Source organism: Rousettus aegyptiacus, unplaced genomic scaffold, assembly GCF_014176215.1.
Source record: "Rousettus aegyptiacus isolate mRouAeg1 unplaced genomic scaffold, mRouAeg1.p scaffold_m13_p_11, whole genome shotgun sequence".
Lineage (NCBI taxonomy): Eukaryota > Metazoa > Chordata > Mammalia > Chiroptera > Pteropodidae > Rousettus > Rousettus aegyptiacus.
Window position 1 is genome coordinate 60,988,636 of NW_023416286.1, and position 16,241 is coordinate 61,004,876.

At 35.9% G+C, this 16,241-nt stretch overlaps 1 protein-coding gene across 1 annotated transcript in view; it reads left to right on the plus strand.

The window, feature by feature from the left end:
- DCT (dopachrome tautomerase) overlaps positions 1–16,241 on the plus strand; it is a 30,942-nt gene that overhangs the window by 10,744 nt on the left and 3,957 nt on the right. The window contains exons 5-7 of the mRNA XM_016150741.2: positions 1,308–1,487; positions 3,060–3,195; positions 15,894–16,095. Of these exons, the coding sequence (XP_016006227.2) occupies positions 1,308–1,487; positions 3,060–3,195; positions 15,894–16,095 (518 nt within the window). The remainder of the gene's footprint in view (positions 1–1,307; positions 1,488–3,059; positions 3,196–15,893; positions 16,096–16,241) is intronic.

The following is a 16,241-nucleotide window of genomic DNA, read 5'->3' on the forward strand; positions in this document are numbered from 1 at the left end:
TGTCCTTAGTGATTCCTGGAACTTGTTTCTCCTTCTTGGCACACAACTCAGAAAAAGATTCCTCAAGAGGCTCCTTTGCCTTTCTTTATTCACTTGTTTCCTCCAAAATCCTGTTTTTAACCCAATTCCTTTAGCTCCCCTGTCCTGTGTTTTTCTGCTACTCTACAGCAGAGAGCTTCTCTGTTGTACCCCCGAGGCTGGGCATGTGCGTGTTTTCAGGGTTGTAGGCTTACCTAGCAGGGATTCCATCTTCTACATTCTAAGCTTTTCTAGACAGCACTCCACGCTACATAAGGATGTAACAAATGCTTTTTATGTGACTTAGCGTAATTCCACAAAGCACCATTTCTCATAATGCCTTGAGGTATTAATAGGCGGTATGTAAAAAGAGATTTCTGTGATCAAATAAATTTAGGGAATACTGAGTTCAAAGTTTTTATTATTCTTATTATTTTTACTTTAGAACAACTCAGGGCATTTCTGATGTAAGCGTATTATTATTCTTCAAGAGGGGCCTAAACTGATCTGCCTCTGGCACCCTTATTTCACAGACCATCTCACTGGAACACACTTGGGAAATGCTGCCTTGGAGGCTCCCCCCCACCCCTCCAGTTTTAGGTACTGGTCTCTTTCATCCTCGTGTGTGTGCCGATTCTATTCTCACCTGTCAGGTACTAGCCCCTCACTAAAACTCACACAGAAACAGCTTTAAAATTTTATCTCTATCAGTGAAATAACTCTTTGATGGTGGAATTTCAGGCATGTAGAATATAATCCTTTATGGGCACGGAACTTTCCCAGCCTCCATGTTTACTGTGTAACCATCTCTACTGCCTTAGAACATTTTCTAATACAGCATTTGTCCTAATACCCTCACTCCATATTATTTTATCTGTTTTCATTTGCCTTCAGTTTGCTTAAAATGCATTCCTAGCTTTACAAAGGCCTTTCTACCAAAACTGGCTTAGCTCAGGAGAATACTCATCACCTTATTTTCTCTTCAGTTACTCGAGATTCAAATGCTCTTAATAGGAGTCACCATCTTCCCTGCAATCCACTTATTGTCGTTCCAGTGGAATGGTCATTAATATGCATATGTATTCATATATCGTATTTTTGCATCTCTGTTTTTGAAACTCTTTAATCCATAATTACTTTTGAAGGTAATACTTTGACCACATAGTTTTGACCCTTGTATGGTAACTATAACAAATTTTATGGTATGACTCTTATTGGTTTTCTTAGGCCAAAGTTTTGATACTACCTACGCATTAAGACATATTATTTTTAATCTCCTCACAACTTAGCTTAGATGACTACAACCGCCGGGTCACCCTGTGTAATGGAACCTATGAAGGTTTGTTGAGAAGAAATCGAGTGGGAAGAAACAGTGAGAAACTGCCAAACTTAAAAGATATACAAGATTGTCTGTCTCTCACGAAGTTTGACAATCCTCCTTTTTTCCAGAACTCTACCTTCAGCTTCAGGTTGGTGCTCTGAGCTATGCTAGACCTGCACTTTGCAACACTGTTAGATTTTCATGCCTACATTGTAATGAACTAGAAGGAAGTCTAGATGTTGGGAGACATTTGCAAAGCTGTCTTTTGATGAGAGTATAACAAAGGACCAGTGTTAGGAAAGTTATCATCCACCTAGTATAATTAATAGTGTAGTTTTAATCTCTTCTAACTTATTTATTTAAAACCATCTTTTGCATTTCTAATTTATGTACATATATAGGTACAGTCTTCAGAACCAGGGTACCTCATTGAATATAGAATTTAAAAAATATTTGCTCATGCTCTTTTCTTTACTTCTCTCTCTCTCTCTCTCTCTCTCTCTCTCTCTCTCTCTCTCTCTCTGTGCATGCGTGTGTGTGTGTGTGTGTGTGTGTTTTAAATTATCAGCCATAGACTTTAATATTGGGATTTGAGATTGCAGGGGAGTGTTGCAGACTAAATACGACTCAAATTACAACACAGCAATGACATTACAATGCTTAAAATTTAAAGGCCAACTAATAATTCTCTTCCTCTAAAAATAGACTTTAAAAATTAAGAGATATGTATGGATATAAATAAGATTTTAAACAAAGATGGATGGGACTCCAAAAAGAAATGGTGGATAGATTCACAGTCTTCTCCCAAACAGGATTCTTTCTCTTTTATCTGTAAATTATACAATCGATGGGTACTCGGGGCCAGGGACAGGGTAAACTAAACTTAAATGAAGAGATTGTGCTAGATATAGCAGGCTTAGGGTTGGACACAACCCTAAGAGTAGTGTCAAAGGTGAGATGAAGGGCAACATTTAAGATTGTCTTGAAAAAGAGTACACATTAATTTTTCATTGTGATAAAAATCCTATTGACATAGATTACTTTCCATATAGATTTAAGGGAGTGCCTCTCAAAGTGTGGTACCCAGACAACCACAAATGGCAGTTGTGGTTGGCCAGAAATAAAAATTGTTAGGACCGACTTGTACCTACTGAATCAGAAACTCTAGAAGTGGGGCATGAAATAAGTGTTTTTCTCCAGTGATTCTGCTGTATTCTTCAGTTTGAGGATCCTGGAGCTTAAGGTGTGGACAATTAGAATTTCCTGAATATGGATATGTTTAAGATGCTGAATATATTACGGTCATGCTGCAGGTCTATTTAGTCAAGAAATAGGAATATAAGATTTTGTTAACTCAAAATAATATTTATTGATCATAGACCATGTACTGGACATGGTTCTGAATTCTGGCAATAAATATCTGAAGAAAATTGCCTCTAGGAGTTCATAGTCTGGCATAGGAGAAAAATATGAAGGTATCATACAATACACAAAAGAGATATAAACCAAGTAAGCAGATGCAGAAGTAGCACTGATGAGAGTCCCCTCCCCTTATAGAGGATCATCATTAAAGGTTGGGGCTAATTCTTAGTTAATGAACCGTAACAGAGCTTCTCATTTCCCTACCCAATATCAAATTAGAAAACTATTATTTAGGCTAGGACAAACAAAAAGACCTTTGTCAATCTGTGACTATTGCTGACATACTGATTTCTCTCAGGAATGCCCTGGAAGGGTTTGATAAAGCAGACGGGACCTTGGACTCTCAAGTGATGAGCCTTCATAATTTGGTTCATTCCTTCCTGAACGGGACAAATGCTTTGCCACATTCTGCCGCCAATGATCCCATTTTTGTGGTATGTTCAAAGACTCAGAATATATGAAAAATTTTCTAGATAACATGTTGAATTTATTTGCTTTTCAATAAGATTCAGGTTTGGTATGTGTTTTATTCTCTGTGTGAACAATGGGATGTGTGCATATGTAAATTAATTTTAATCTGCACCATAGGGGTGGTTGGTTAGCATTTGAAATTCCCTTGTCAGAAACTTGCCTTTGGAGATGGTTAGCTTTGGAATGATTCTAGATGGAAGTTTACAGTCCGCAGTTGGATTAATAAATTCACATAATGATATTATAAATTATATCATGATTTAGCATGATATATGTAATAAATTAGCATAACGATAATTGATTTTTAATTGGTTAAATGAGTGTTGTTGAAGATAAGTGGTGGATTAGGAGGTCTTTGTAGACACCACAACCCTTGCAGGAAGCCCAGCTATCTGGCACCTTTGAAGCAGCATATGAAATCCAAAGCTCAGTTAGGTGTTTGGTCCTGGCCCCTTCACTTTGCAAAGGATTCTTATTAAAAATCAGCTGCTCTGTTGTCAGGATATCATTGTGTCCACTTTGTAGTGACTCTTCCATGCAAGACACTTGTCAGAGGAGAGTGCGGGCTTCCCTGGGTGGACGAGAACAGGTTCTTTTATTCCTTCTGTGCCTTCTTGCTAATAAGTGTTTGTAGGTTTACCAGAATTTGATATTATACTCGCTTTCATGGCTACATACCACTTAGCAACACGTTTACTTGAGATGGGGAGAACATATGGCCACTACCCATCCCCAATTACAGGAGGCTACTGATCCGTAAAAGAACGTGGTAATGCTGAATAGACAAATTGGGCTGAATCAGTTTGCAAACTTGAAGGTATATTTGATCTTGTCTCTTTTGTTTGCAAATAAACAGAGATCCAACTCAAACTCATTTAGGATAAAAATAATGTTTTGGCTTAAATAACTGGGAAATTCAAGAGTGTTGCTGGCTTCAGGCATTGCTGAATCTGGGGTCTTAAGTGATGTCAGCTCTTTGTTGCTGTCTTTTTAGACAGACTTTTTCTATGTGGTAGCTGGGATGGCCCTTGATGGTCACCCATCTACATGCTACCAGCTTGGCACATTGTGTAAATAAGTCATATTTCTACAGTAGCAGCCCCAGGGTTACCTGTCTTCCCTGAACCAATTACTGTGGCAGAAGGAACAACGTCTTCTGATCGGTCAGATCAAGGTCACATGTTCACCCCTGTTGTAGGGATAAGTGTGTGAACTCTGCACACACCACCTTTAGTGATTTCTCTGCAAGAAAAGAAAGTTCCATTAGAAGAGAGAGGAGAGTGGAAAAGAGGTGCTGGAAAGACAAAAACAACAATGCTTTTGATTAACAGAAAACCTCAGATTGGATGTCACTTACTTAGTCAACAGCTAGTAGCGAGAGTTGCTATATCTGTGTAGGGGGCCTGACAGTTCTTTGAAATTCAAAGTGTGATTAATTCCTTTGATATATTTGAGTCTGATTTCTGTCTCACTTTAAAACAAAAGGAAAAGCAGAAGGGATTTTGACTAATGGGGATTGTAAGTGTTGGAATTCCAAGCTTTACTAATTTAAAAAATATGTTCACCAAGTGGTTCTCTTGAGACAAACAAAATGGGAAAAGGGCAAGACAGGGCTACATTATCCCAGCTGCCTTTAGTTAATGCCCTCTAGCCTAAGCCTCTAGGAATATACCTGTAGTGGAACACATAAGGTTTATTGCTTGCTACTGGGACAAAATGGGGAGCCTTGGAATGTCTCGGGCATCAGAAAAGATTTGAGCTTGTGCTGGGTGATTTTGAAGTGTTTAAGAAAACAGGACTTTGGTCCAGATGGTATGCTATCAGAAAGCAGCAATAATTCTATGATTAAGTATCACAATCCTTATCTAGACGGAAGGCAGACTGTAACAGGTAAAGCAGTGGTAGTCCCTGTATTCGTACCAAAGGGCTAATGTTCATGTCAGGCATTTTGTGATCTGGACCATGATCATGTTTTGCCTGTGCTCAGATATGATTATGAAGCTGTGTTGTGTTTGTCTTGATCTACCGTAGTCAGAGCGACCTTGTCTGGTGTTGATATTCCATGAAATTGCTTGTGTCCAAATCGTTATGAACACCAAGACCTCGTCGATAGTACCAGCCACCTCCTGGAATTCAGGGGTTGCTTCCCCCCACTTCTTACCCTTAGGTACAGCTTGCCAAAGTTGGCTTAGGCGTTTTAGACAATATAAACATTTGTGTTTCAGCTGCTGAAACCTCAAGATATCTCTGTTTTTCAGAGACACTAACAGACACTTATCTCACCATCCACTATTTTAATACCATCTTCAGGGTTCTATGTCTTGGATAGAAGGTTTCAGAGCAATCACAAGAAGAAATTTCACCACTGGTCCTTTTTTATTTTTTGAATATTTTGAGTTCATATTATTATCTAGTTTAGATTGTGCTATAGTAAACAAAAACTATATATTTTTCCCCTAGAAGTTTCCTCACTTAATATTAATTTTAATAATGTGTTTTAGTCTGCACAGGCTGGTGTAACAAAATAGCACAGATGAGGTGGCTCAAACAATAGAAATTGATATCTTCCAGTTCTGGAGACTGGGAAGTTCTAGCTCAAGCTGCTTGTTGATTTGGTTCCTAGAGAAAACTCTTTTCCAGAGGTTGTAGACCCTCGGTCTTCTTTGTCTTTACACGATGGAGAGAGGAAATGAGCTCTCTGTTGTGTCTTCTTATAAGAACACCAATCCTATCATCTCAGGGCCTTGCCCTTATGACTTCATTTAACCTTAATTACTGCCTTATGAGCCTCACTTCCAAATACAGTCACTTTAAGCATTAAGATTTCAACATCTGAATTTTGAGGTGGAGGGGGAAGACATAATTCAGCCTGTAGCATAGTGTAACCTGAAACATCGGTTTATCACAGTTTGTTTTTCTGGACTCTTGGGAGGCCACATGACATAGTCAAAAGTACAGGATTATAAGTCAAATCTGTTTTATTCGGTCCTAACTTGTACAGCCTGGGGAACCTCACCGAACTCCGTGGAGCCTCTGTTTCCTACTCTGCAAAGTGCGGGTCACAGGCCTGATCTGGTGTTGGGGAAAGTGTTTGTGCTCATTAAAGCAACTCATAATAAGTTAGGATATTATAAAGCTGGTCTAGAAACTGTTAAGTACAATACAAATGTTATAAAAATATCGATGTGTTTTATAATAAGTAGCTGGTGGGAAAGAATTAGAGAATCATGTGTTGCATTTGAATTTGCAAACCTTAATTAAGGTTATTCTTGATCATCATAGCAGACAGTTGTACCCTAAGGTGATTTACTGACAAGTACAAAGTCAGAGGTATTTCAAAGGTGATGATTATTTTTACTCCACTGAAGGTACAGAGAAAAAATAGATATGAAGGGGGAGGGTAAAGCTATAGCTCCCAAGGACTCTATGCTTGCCAATGGTGTGAAGGTTGAGAGAGCTTTCTGAAATTCCATATAGATAAGAGCATGATAAGAGTGAGCTGTAAGAAATCCTGAGATGGAAACAGTTGGTGGAGCTGTTCCTTCTTCCTAAAAATTGCTTCTCTGCTCACATTTGTGTGGTAACAGTAAACGAAGGGGATGTCAGAAATGTGGACTGTTGGCCCCAACCTCTAATAAGGTAGAAAGAAGGTTTACCCATTAGGTCTCCATGCTCATCATTGCTCTTCTAATGACATCATTTCTCTGGCTATCATCTAAGCCATCAACTTGTGCCAAGCATTTCTGCTATCTGCTTTCTCTGCTATGTAGCTGTACATCTATTTATCTTTATTACATATCCCTAAATAAGTTTTTATTAAAACATACATTTTCAACTGTATGATTTGTGCACACAGACTGTATTTATAAAATAAAATGTCACAGTAGTTCTTACCCAGTAGTCTAAAATATTATGAGTAGAACATCAGGATCTTTTGAAAAATTGAGAATTATACTCCAAATCTTTCTCTCGCACTTAAGGGAATAATGGTGATGCTAATAATTTAGTTTTTAGCATCCTAAGTCTCAGGGACCATTATATATGATCTCCTCCTTTTGAGGAAGCCCACTTAGTATTCATGGCTTGGCAACATTTTTCTCTAAATGGCCAGTTAGTGAGTATTTTAGGCTTTGCAAACCAGACAATCTCTGTGCAGCTATTCAACTCTGACACTGTAGTGTGAAAGCACCCATGCTCGACACATGAACAAATGAGTGTGGTGTTCTAATAAAACTTTATTAATAAAAGCAGGTGATAAGCCCTTTTGCCACAGGCTTTAGTTTGCCAATCTCTGCTCTAGAAAATCAATATCTCTTCTCTAAAATAAAGATATCTTTTTTGTCATATTTCTCTTCCTATTCAAGGTGGAAACCCACAATATGACTTTATGAATGAGAGATTCCATGACTCATACACGGTTCAGAGATATTAGATGTTTAATTATCCTTGTCTTCATTACTTTTAATACCTTTAATATTTAAATTTTTTTCTTTGGTATGTGTTATCATGTACATAAAAATAAACAAAAGCCACAGCCTTTTTTGAAGGCACAAAAGGAATAATGTTTGGTACTAGTTCCAGAACTCACAAATACTGTAGGCTATTTACAAAGAGTTTTATATCGAAACTAATTTAACCTTAAATAGTTTTCACATATCGAGAGCCAGTTTAAAGCATTTAAGTTAACAGAGTTATAGCTTCTGGAATTTCAAATTCATGAGGCAGTTCATGCAAATATATTGCATACAATTGCATACAAGGATTATTAAAATTATTTTAGTAAAATCTCTTTAAGCAAGAGAGGTGCAAAGTTTATGTGATCACAATAATGAATAAAAGGAGGTATAATGTTAAAACAGAAAAAAACTCTGAAACAATCTCTGAAATTTTAACAATTCCTGAAGTAACTGAAGTAAATGGAAATTAAGATTAGGTAACAGAAATGCTAAGTGGTTCTGTCTTCAATATTAAATTTAGATATAACCTAGAAGAGAAAAAAAGGGAGGAAGCCAAAGGACTGTGAAGTTAAGTAGTTAACAGCCAAGAAAGAAACTATGTTAGAGATTAGTAATTTTCTTCTCAGTTCCCAAAGAGACTATTCTGAGAGTGTATTTGGCTGTTATTCTTTCAGAAAGGTCCATTGGTAAATTCCAATTCTTTCCATTCCTCAGTGGCTGGGGACATAGTTGCATGGTTAATACTCACTGAACAGCTCTTGTGTTTGCTCTCTGCCTTGTACACTGAAATTCTTAATGGAATTAAGACATACAAGTAGCTTTATTACCATTGGTATTTCTTAACAATGACAATTGGATAAGATAGTTCCATTAATTTAGGAATATAAGGCAAGAGAAGAGAAAATGAGTTTCTAAAAACAAAGGTTTGATGGACTACACTAAATTAATCCTGTAAGATTCCTTCTGATCACTGTTCTAGGCAGCAATAAAATTAATAAAATTAATAGGTCACAATAACAACTATAAAATACTTCTGATTTAGTATGAGTTTAGTTCAAATTTTAAAAAAGAAGTACACAGAGCATTGCTTTTCCCTCCCCAAAGAGCGAGGCACTTAAAAATCTATCTATTTTATTTACCTTTCTTAAAAATGAAAAGTCATAATTAGATGAATACCTTGAGTGATTAAAATAACTGTTTTATGTGAATTTTTAATTTTCAATGATTTAATGGGTTCCTAATGATTTGTAATTGCAGAAATACTAGGAAAAATGTTTTAAAATGTTCATGATTCCATCTCATTTTTTTTTTGCTCATTTTCTTTTATATTCTTTTATGTTTATACAGTTGCAATTATAATGCACATATTTTTAGGTTGTTATATGGTTTCCTAAATTTTAAAATTTTAAAATAGATGATGGACATTAGAGATTCAAATATAAGAGGCACAAAATGAAGTTCCTATTCACTACCACTTCCCAGTTATCCATTATTATTTTTCCTATTCTTCCAGCTATATTTTATAAATATAAAAGCATATGTTTACATATATCTCCCCACTTTTTTTTTATCCAAATGGTAACATACTATAGATACTTCTGAGATTTGTGGTTTTTTTTGTTTGTTTTAGTTTTTTTTACTTAGTCTAAATCAGTCCATATCAGTTTACAAAGGGCTTTCTCATTTATTTTTTTAAAGGGCTGTATGGCATGCTATTGTATGAATTTATTCTGAAATTTTTAACCAGTCTCTTATTGACAGCATTTAGGTTGTTTATAATCTTTTGCTTTGCAAACAATGCTGTAATAGATAAACATGTAGGGAAATCAAGAGAATAGAATCGTTGGCTCAAAGGTTAAATAAATGCATTTTAAATTTTGCTAGATATTGCCAAATTGCCCTTTAGAAGACTGAATGATTTTCTTCCTACCAGCTATGCAGCAGAGTAACAATTCTCTTTCTCATTAGTACAGTGTATTATGACACCTTTTCATCTTTGCCAATTTGATGGGTAAAAATGATATTTTAGTGAGTTTAATTTTTATTTTTCTTTATGGAAATGATGTCCAGCATATTTTAGTACATTTAAAGAAACATTTGCATTTCCTTTTCTGTGATCTGTCTGTTCACGTAGGATAATGACTTCCGGGAAAAGAAAAAAACCTAACATTTCGTAAGAGAATTAGCGAAAATGATTGTTCTCTAAGCTAGTAACATCCTCTTTTGATATTTTATTATTTTTTTTGAAAATCTAATACTGTGTTCATATAAAAATGTGTTTTTTAGTTTTTACTAGCTTATGGGAAGCTAATGTAATCATTGATATCATATCCATCCTGGAGAACAGTTCCTGGCACTTAATAAAAGCTCAGTAAATTTTTGTTAGGAGAACGTTATGTTATTGAGCATCTATTAGTATGCCCCTATACTAGATGTCATGCAAACACGATCTTTCCACTTCACAAAAATGTGTGTGACAAATTACTCTCCTCGTATTAATTATGGGGAAAATAAAGTTCAGGGGGCTAAAAAATGGCTGCAAGATCATATGAACCTGGAAGTGGGCAAGCAGTGATTATAAGAAAAGTTTCCTACTCAAAAATTTCCCCGAGTGTGTCGCCAGCTACAATTCTGCCTTTTGCCGGATTAGACAATTCTTAATTTGATCCTTTCAAAGTTGCTTTCATTAAATCTGAGAAAATGTAGTTCTGGTAAATCAGATAAATAAGAATTAATAGTAATTGGTGAAGGACAGGTCTGAATAATTTTGCTAGGTTTTCGAAAAGATAGAGCATTGGTTTTATCATGTTTTCGGGTTTCATGTATTCATGCTTTTAAAATGCCACATTTACTTATTTAATATACGTATTTAAAAATAACTGAGATACATAGTCACTAATTCCTAAGTAGCATAATTTTGTGGTAAGTTTATAAGAGTTGAGGTGCTAGTGAGGGTGGCTGGCCACCTGCTTGGGCAAAGCCTCCTCGAGTGGCAGGATTTCTATAGGCTTGGTCTGGGGGACGGTCTGGTTTTTTTTTTTTTTTTTTAAACTTGGCAGGTGCTAAATTGCTAGATGGAATTGAAGGGGGGCTTCTTTTCATTTCTTTTCAGACTTTATAAGGATATACCCATACTCTATTGAGAAGAACGAAACCTAATCTAAGAGGTGAACTGTATACATTTCATCATTGATGAAATAAAGCAGTAAAATGGCAAACCGCAATTTATATACAAATCTCATATGGTTCTAGCATTGGTTTGAGTTACTCTCTTCTAGAGCTTTGGTCATTCCTCAGCCATGAATGTCTTGGGAGTATTTCATTTCTTATCTAGAATCTCTTCTAACATTGCTCTGGTTCTTTCTCTTCAACTTGTGTTTTCTGCTTCTGATGTATGCTGATCCGGTCACTTCTGTTAAGGCTGACATGCTAATAACAGAACTCTCTTGTGTCCTGTTTGCCTCTGTTTAAAGTTTAATCCTTAAATTACAAGCTTTCTTCCTTAAGGATTTGGCAACTGGATTTTAATGGTCTTTATATTTTTTTGGTGTACATGCTATTATGTCTTGTATACTTTATATACATGTAAAGTTTGAATGCAATGTCATTATACAAATCCGTGCTGAAAGGGTGCTTTTACTACCTGTATAACTCCTCTGAAATGCCTGAAAAATACTTTCTATTTTGTTGGCTCAGGATGCAATGAGAGGGTGGACAGGGAAGGGTAGGATGAGAAAATTATGGTAAGTCCTCACTTAATGTCGTCAATGAGTTCTTGGAAACAGATTTTAAGCAATATGACATATAAGGAAACCAACTGTAATGTAGGCTAATGCATAGAAACAAGAGTTAAGTTCCCAGGGCATATTTCTGGTCACAAAAACAAAACCAAACTTCTATATAAAGACTCAAAATACTTCTAATATTAAACATTGAAATAAATGTGAGTTATCTACACATTTAAGAAAGATGAATAAAAACAAGTAAGATAATTATCTTCCACCCGCTTATTTCCGTTCAGGTCCCAGGTGGCCAGTGCCTCTCCTGGCAGCTCAGGGAGAATGAGAAAACCCACCCTGGACAAGGACGCCCTTCCATCTCAGGGCACACTGACACCCATGCCCACACTCACTCAGACTGGGACACTTTATACCAACCATTTCACCTAATGTGCACATCTTTGGGGAGTGGGAGGAATCTTGAGTCCCTGGAAAAAATTCCATTCCGACATGGGAGAATGTGCAAACTCTCAGCTGGGAATCAGTTTTTTTCTCATCAGTGTTATAATGAAAAGACACTGAACCAAATCACTTATTTGAGGACATGCTATATAGCAAAATGGAATACATCTATCTACTATTCTGGTTGTGGACTGCATAGAAGACTCTTTTATTGTTCCAATGTCCTTTTTTTCTATGTTTCTTTTCTCTCACTAAATGCACTGTCTATGACCTTGTGGCAGGGCTTAGCTAATTAGAAGCTTGGCTGTTGTTTAACTATTTCATGCCCGTTGTATATGACTTATTTAAGGAAATGTAAAAGCAACATCTTGATTATACATTGCTTCAAATCCTTGACAGAGCAAAGCAAGAATTAATAACTATCATAAAATAACAAGCGTGATTAAATATGTTTTTTAGGGAATACCATTAGGAATTCTCTCTTTTGGAAATTCTGACCAAACTTTTTGCTTATGTTTCCTACTTTAAGTTTTAAATTTTACCTTAAGTTTTCCAGTATGGAAAATTGTGTGTCTAGCATGTGACTTTTAAGTGATCACCTATGACTTCTCAGAGGCCCAGAACATTATTACAGTACTACAGTATTATCTACTCTTATTATGAATGATATCTCTTGGATAACACACATGAATTCAAGTGGTGCAAACACAGTGTGCTGGTCTTTGGTAATGTACAATGTCTTCATAGCCAGTCTCAGGTTTTCATGGTACTCTTTCTCCAGATGCAAAGACTCTTGTCATGTTACCAGTGTGGCAAGAATCCGAATTTGCAGCCGTGAAAGTTAAGGTTAAGTCTGATAGTAACTTTATCCTCCAATGATCTTGAGAAAGACATGCACATTTTCCCTGGATTTGAATAAGTTTCTTTATGCCTGTAAGCACAATACTTATTGATTAATTATTTTCTTCTGTAAAGGTTACTTTAAAAAATTTTTTACCTTGAAAGGCCATGTGATCACATTTTCTTCAATCACACCTCTGAGTTAAAATTTAGTGTTTTTCCCTTCCTGTATTTATCCTTAGTTTGTTGGAACAAGATAGAATATGTTTGTATACCAAAATTTGTAACCTCATTTCTGAAGCACTCAATTTTAATTTCCGAATACAGTTATGTGTGTATATAGCAGATATAGGGCAACAGCAGGAAACTTCTACTTTACTTTTGATTTTTATTTATTACCCTCAAATTACATTTGGCCTTTACAGAGATATTAACTGAGTTCATTTTCAACTTGTGTCCAACAAGTTACCATTAGTTTTTTGAGAATAATTAAAGATATTTTGTTTAGGAACAATATTCACAACTTTAACAAAAATACTTATTCTACAGTTTGCACTGCTTCACTTTCTAGCCTGTGGATGAGTTATTGCTCTCAGCATTTTGTTTGTTGCATTCTTTGCATCTTCTTGGCAACACTAGCCTATTTTTATTTTTTGACTACATTCTATAAATTGAATACTGTGTACAATGTTCGTAACAGAGCATTTATTGCATAATGTTTTATAGCTCTTCCGAGACCTATAATCTCTCCTTATTACTTTTTCCTATTCTTTTATCTGTCCAGACTATGAATTGCCTTAGAGTCTTGTCCCCTCCTTAATTATTTATGCTTTGCACTGGGTGAATTCTGGTGCTTTCCAAAAGTTATTTGCTTCTTGCAGCACTGAATCTGGATCTCTCTGTGTTCTGAGAGTCTCTTGCCTCTTTTTCTAATTGCGATTTTGATCTCCGACTTGAATTCAGACAGTATCTAAAAGTTCAAGAAATATCATGTGTGTTTCTTTGGAAAATACATTCTGGTACAGCCCTAGATACTTTCACCATGTGATTATTTAAGATTTGTTTCAGCTGCTTAGAATAGAAAACCCAAATACAGAAGCCTAAACAAACAAACAAAAAGTTGGTTTTTCTCTTTCTGTAAAAGAGCTCCAGTGGCAGGCAGTCCAGGCTGTTATAATATCTCCATAGTCATTACGGACACTTTCTTCTTTTTGCTCTACCGTCCTTGGTGAGTGGCTTATTTTCTTAACTTTGCTCGTTGGCTGTTAATATGACTGCTGCAGCTCCAGCCATCACATCCATGTTCCAGAAAGCAGCAAGAAGTGGAAATGGAAAAACTGAAACAACTACCCTTAAAGAACTTCCTTGGAAGTCCTATCCAATGGTTTTCAGTTAAATCTTATGGATAGCTTGGCACATTGCTTCATACAAAATACAAAGGGAGTTACCGAGAAAGAAGAGAATAAATATTGGTTAAACATAGCTCTTTTTCTAGGGCTGATGACCCTTCTCAAACATGACTTTTTTGATTTCTACCTGTAGGAAAATTGATCCCTTATATTATTGAGTATTTTTCCAAAGTTGTTGCTTTTGCAATAAATTATGTCTTTATCCCTTTTTAACTTGAATTTTGTTACTCAAAGTCAAGGCTTTTGAAGTCAAAAATCTTTTATCTCTCTAAAACCCTAGGTCTTAGAATTTGATGTTTTGATTTTTAAGATGATTGCCTCTGCCGTAAACTTTAAAAATCCATTCAGGACAAAATATCCCTTCAGTAAATCACTTGATTCTTGTTACTATCCTGAATGTAGCCACTTGAGACAATACAAATAGAAAGCTCTTGCTGTTGCCTGAACAGGAGAAACTAACTGCAAGGAACCTTGGGTAAGATTTGAAAATATTTTCTAGTAAATAAATGACAGTAATACAAACCAGAAGAATGATGCAGTTAAAGGGGTTAAGAAGTGCAAGAAGTAAAGAACTCAGACTGGGGACAATCAAGGAAGATGTCCCAGGGCAAGGGACCATTAGAGCAGCTCATTCTTTAAAGACTCTCAGGTCAGAAAAGAGTGACTTTGCAGACTGCAGAAACAGCACAAGCTAGAAAGTGGCCTATTTGGGTGAATTATGCAAAAATAAAAAATAAAAATAAATAAAAATATATACTTTGTATAGCACTGTCATCAGCCAACAAATACTTATTAAGCATCAACTCTGTCCAGGTTGCATGTTAAGCTTGAGGCTTCAAAGGTAAAGATATTTCATTTCTGACATTTAGGAATTAGGGGTCTTGTTAGAGGAAATAGATAAATAAATAACAAGTTATAGTATTTTGACCAGTGCCATATTTGGGTTATAAGGAATAGTGGTTAATGAATACATTCATTAGTAAGTAATGCTCCTGGGTGACAGACCCTGTGGTGACAGTTGCTGGGGACAGAGATGGAAAGAAAAGCAGAGTTCCTTGAGTTTACAGCCTAGAAATGAAAGAGGAAATCTAATGGCCAGGCATATAGTCTGGGCTGAACTTTCATGTTTGTATCCTGTTGTGAAATCAGGGCTACACATGTGGACATTTTGCTGTTAATATTTTAAAATATGTAATAATTGCTTTATTTGATAAGGACTTACACAGCTTCCTTAAGAAAATTTAAATTAGCGTTATGCACTTTATAACATTTTTAGATTTTCTTTTGCTGGCATAACACTGAAAATTCAAATGAGAGGGTTATAAAATGAGTAGATAGAGGTTATTCCTGGTGAGAAACACTTGAAAACCTATTTTGTATTTTTTTTTTTATCTGTCCATTTGTTTCACAATACTGGTATACACAACCTATTCTGTCTCTCCCGTTAGAGCCAAAGCATCTGAAAATGGACTAAAATATGCATCTCATCACACTTGCCTTTTTTCTGAACTTAATAATTAAACTGATTTGTTGAAGACCGCAAGCGTTCCTAACCAAAGTTAAATCTACAACGGAACTTTCATTTGTTCACTTGACAAAGGGGTTATAACCCTATTTGGAGAGACATGTCATACATCCATGGAAACTTAACTTAAAATTCTAAGGTTAGATTGAGTACACAGAAGTTCTTCGTGGCAAGAAGGAAGCTCCATTTGGATTGATCTAATAGAAATAGTTCAATAAACATTAAGCGTCACATTCAACTGTCTTTCAGGTCCTTCATTGTTTTACTGATGCCATTTTTGATGAGTGGATGAAAAGATTTAACCCTTCTGTGGATGCCTGGCCTCAGGAGCTGGCACCCATTGGTCACAACAGGATGTATAACATGGTTCCTTTCTTTCCTCCGGTGACTAACGAGGAATTCTTTTTAACCGCAGACCAACTTGGCTACAGCTACGTTATTGACCTGCCAGGTAACTAATACAACTTCTAAATGGATGATTCATTCATCTTTCTTTCTTATTTTAAAAATGTAAACCAAGACTTTAAATTGAAGCATTCAGGTCTTGTTTATAGGCAATTTTCTAGAATGAATATCAAAATGAGCCTTTAAAGTACT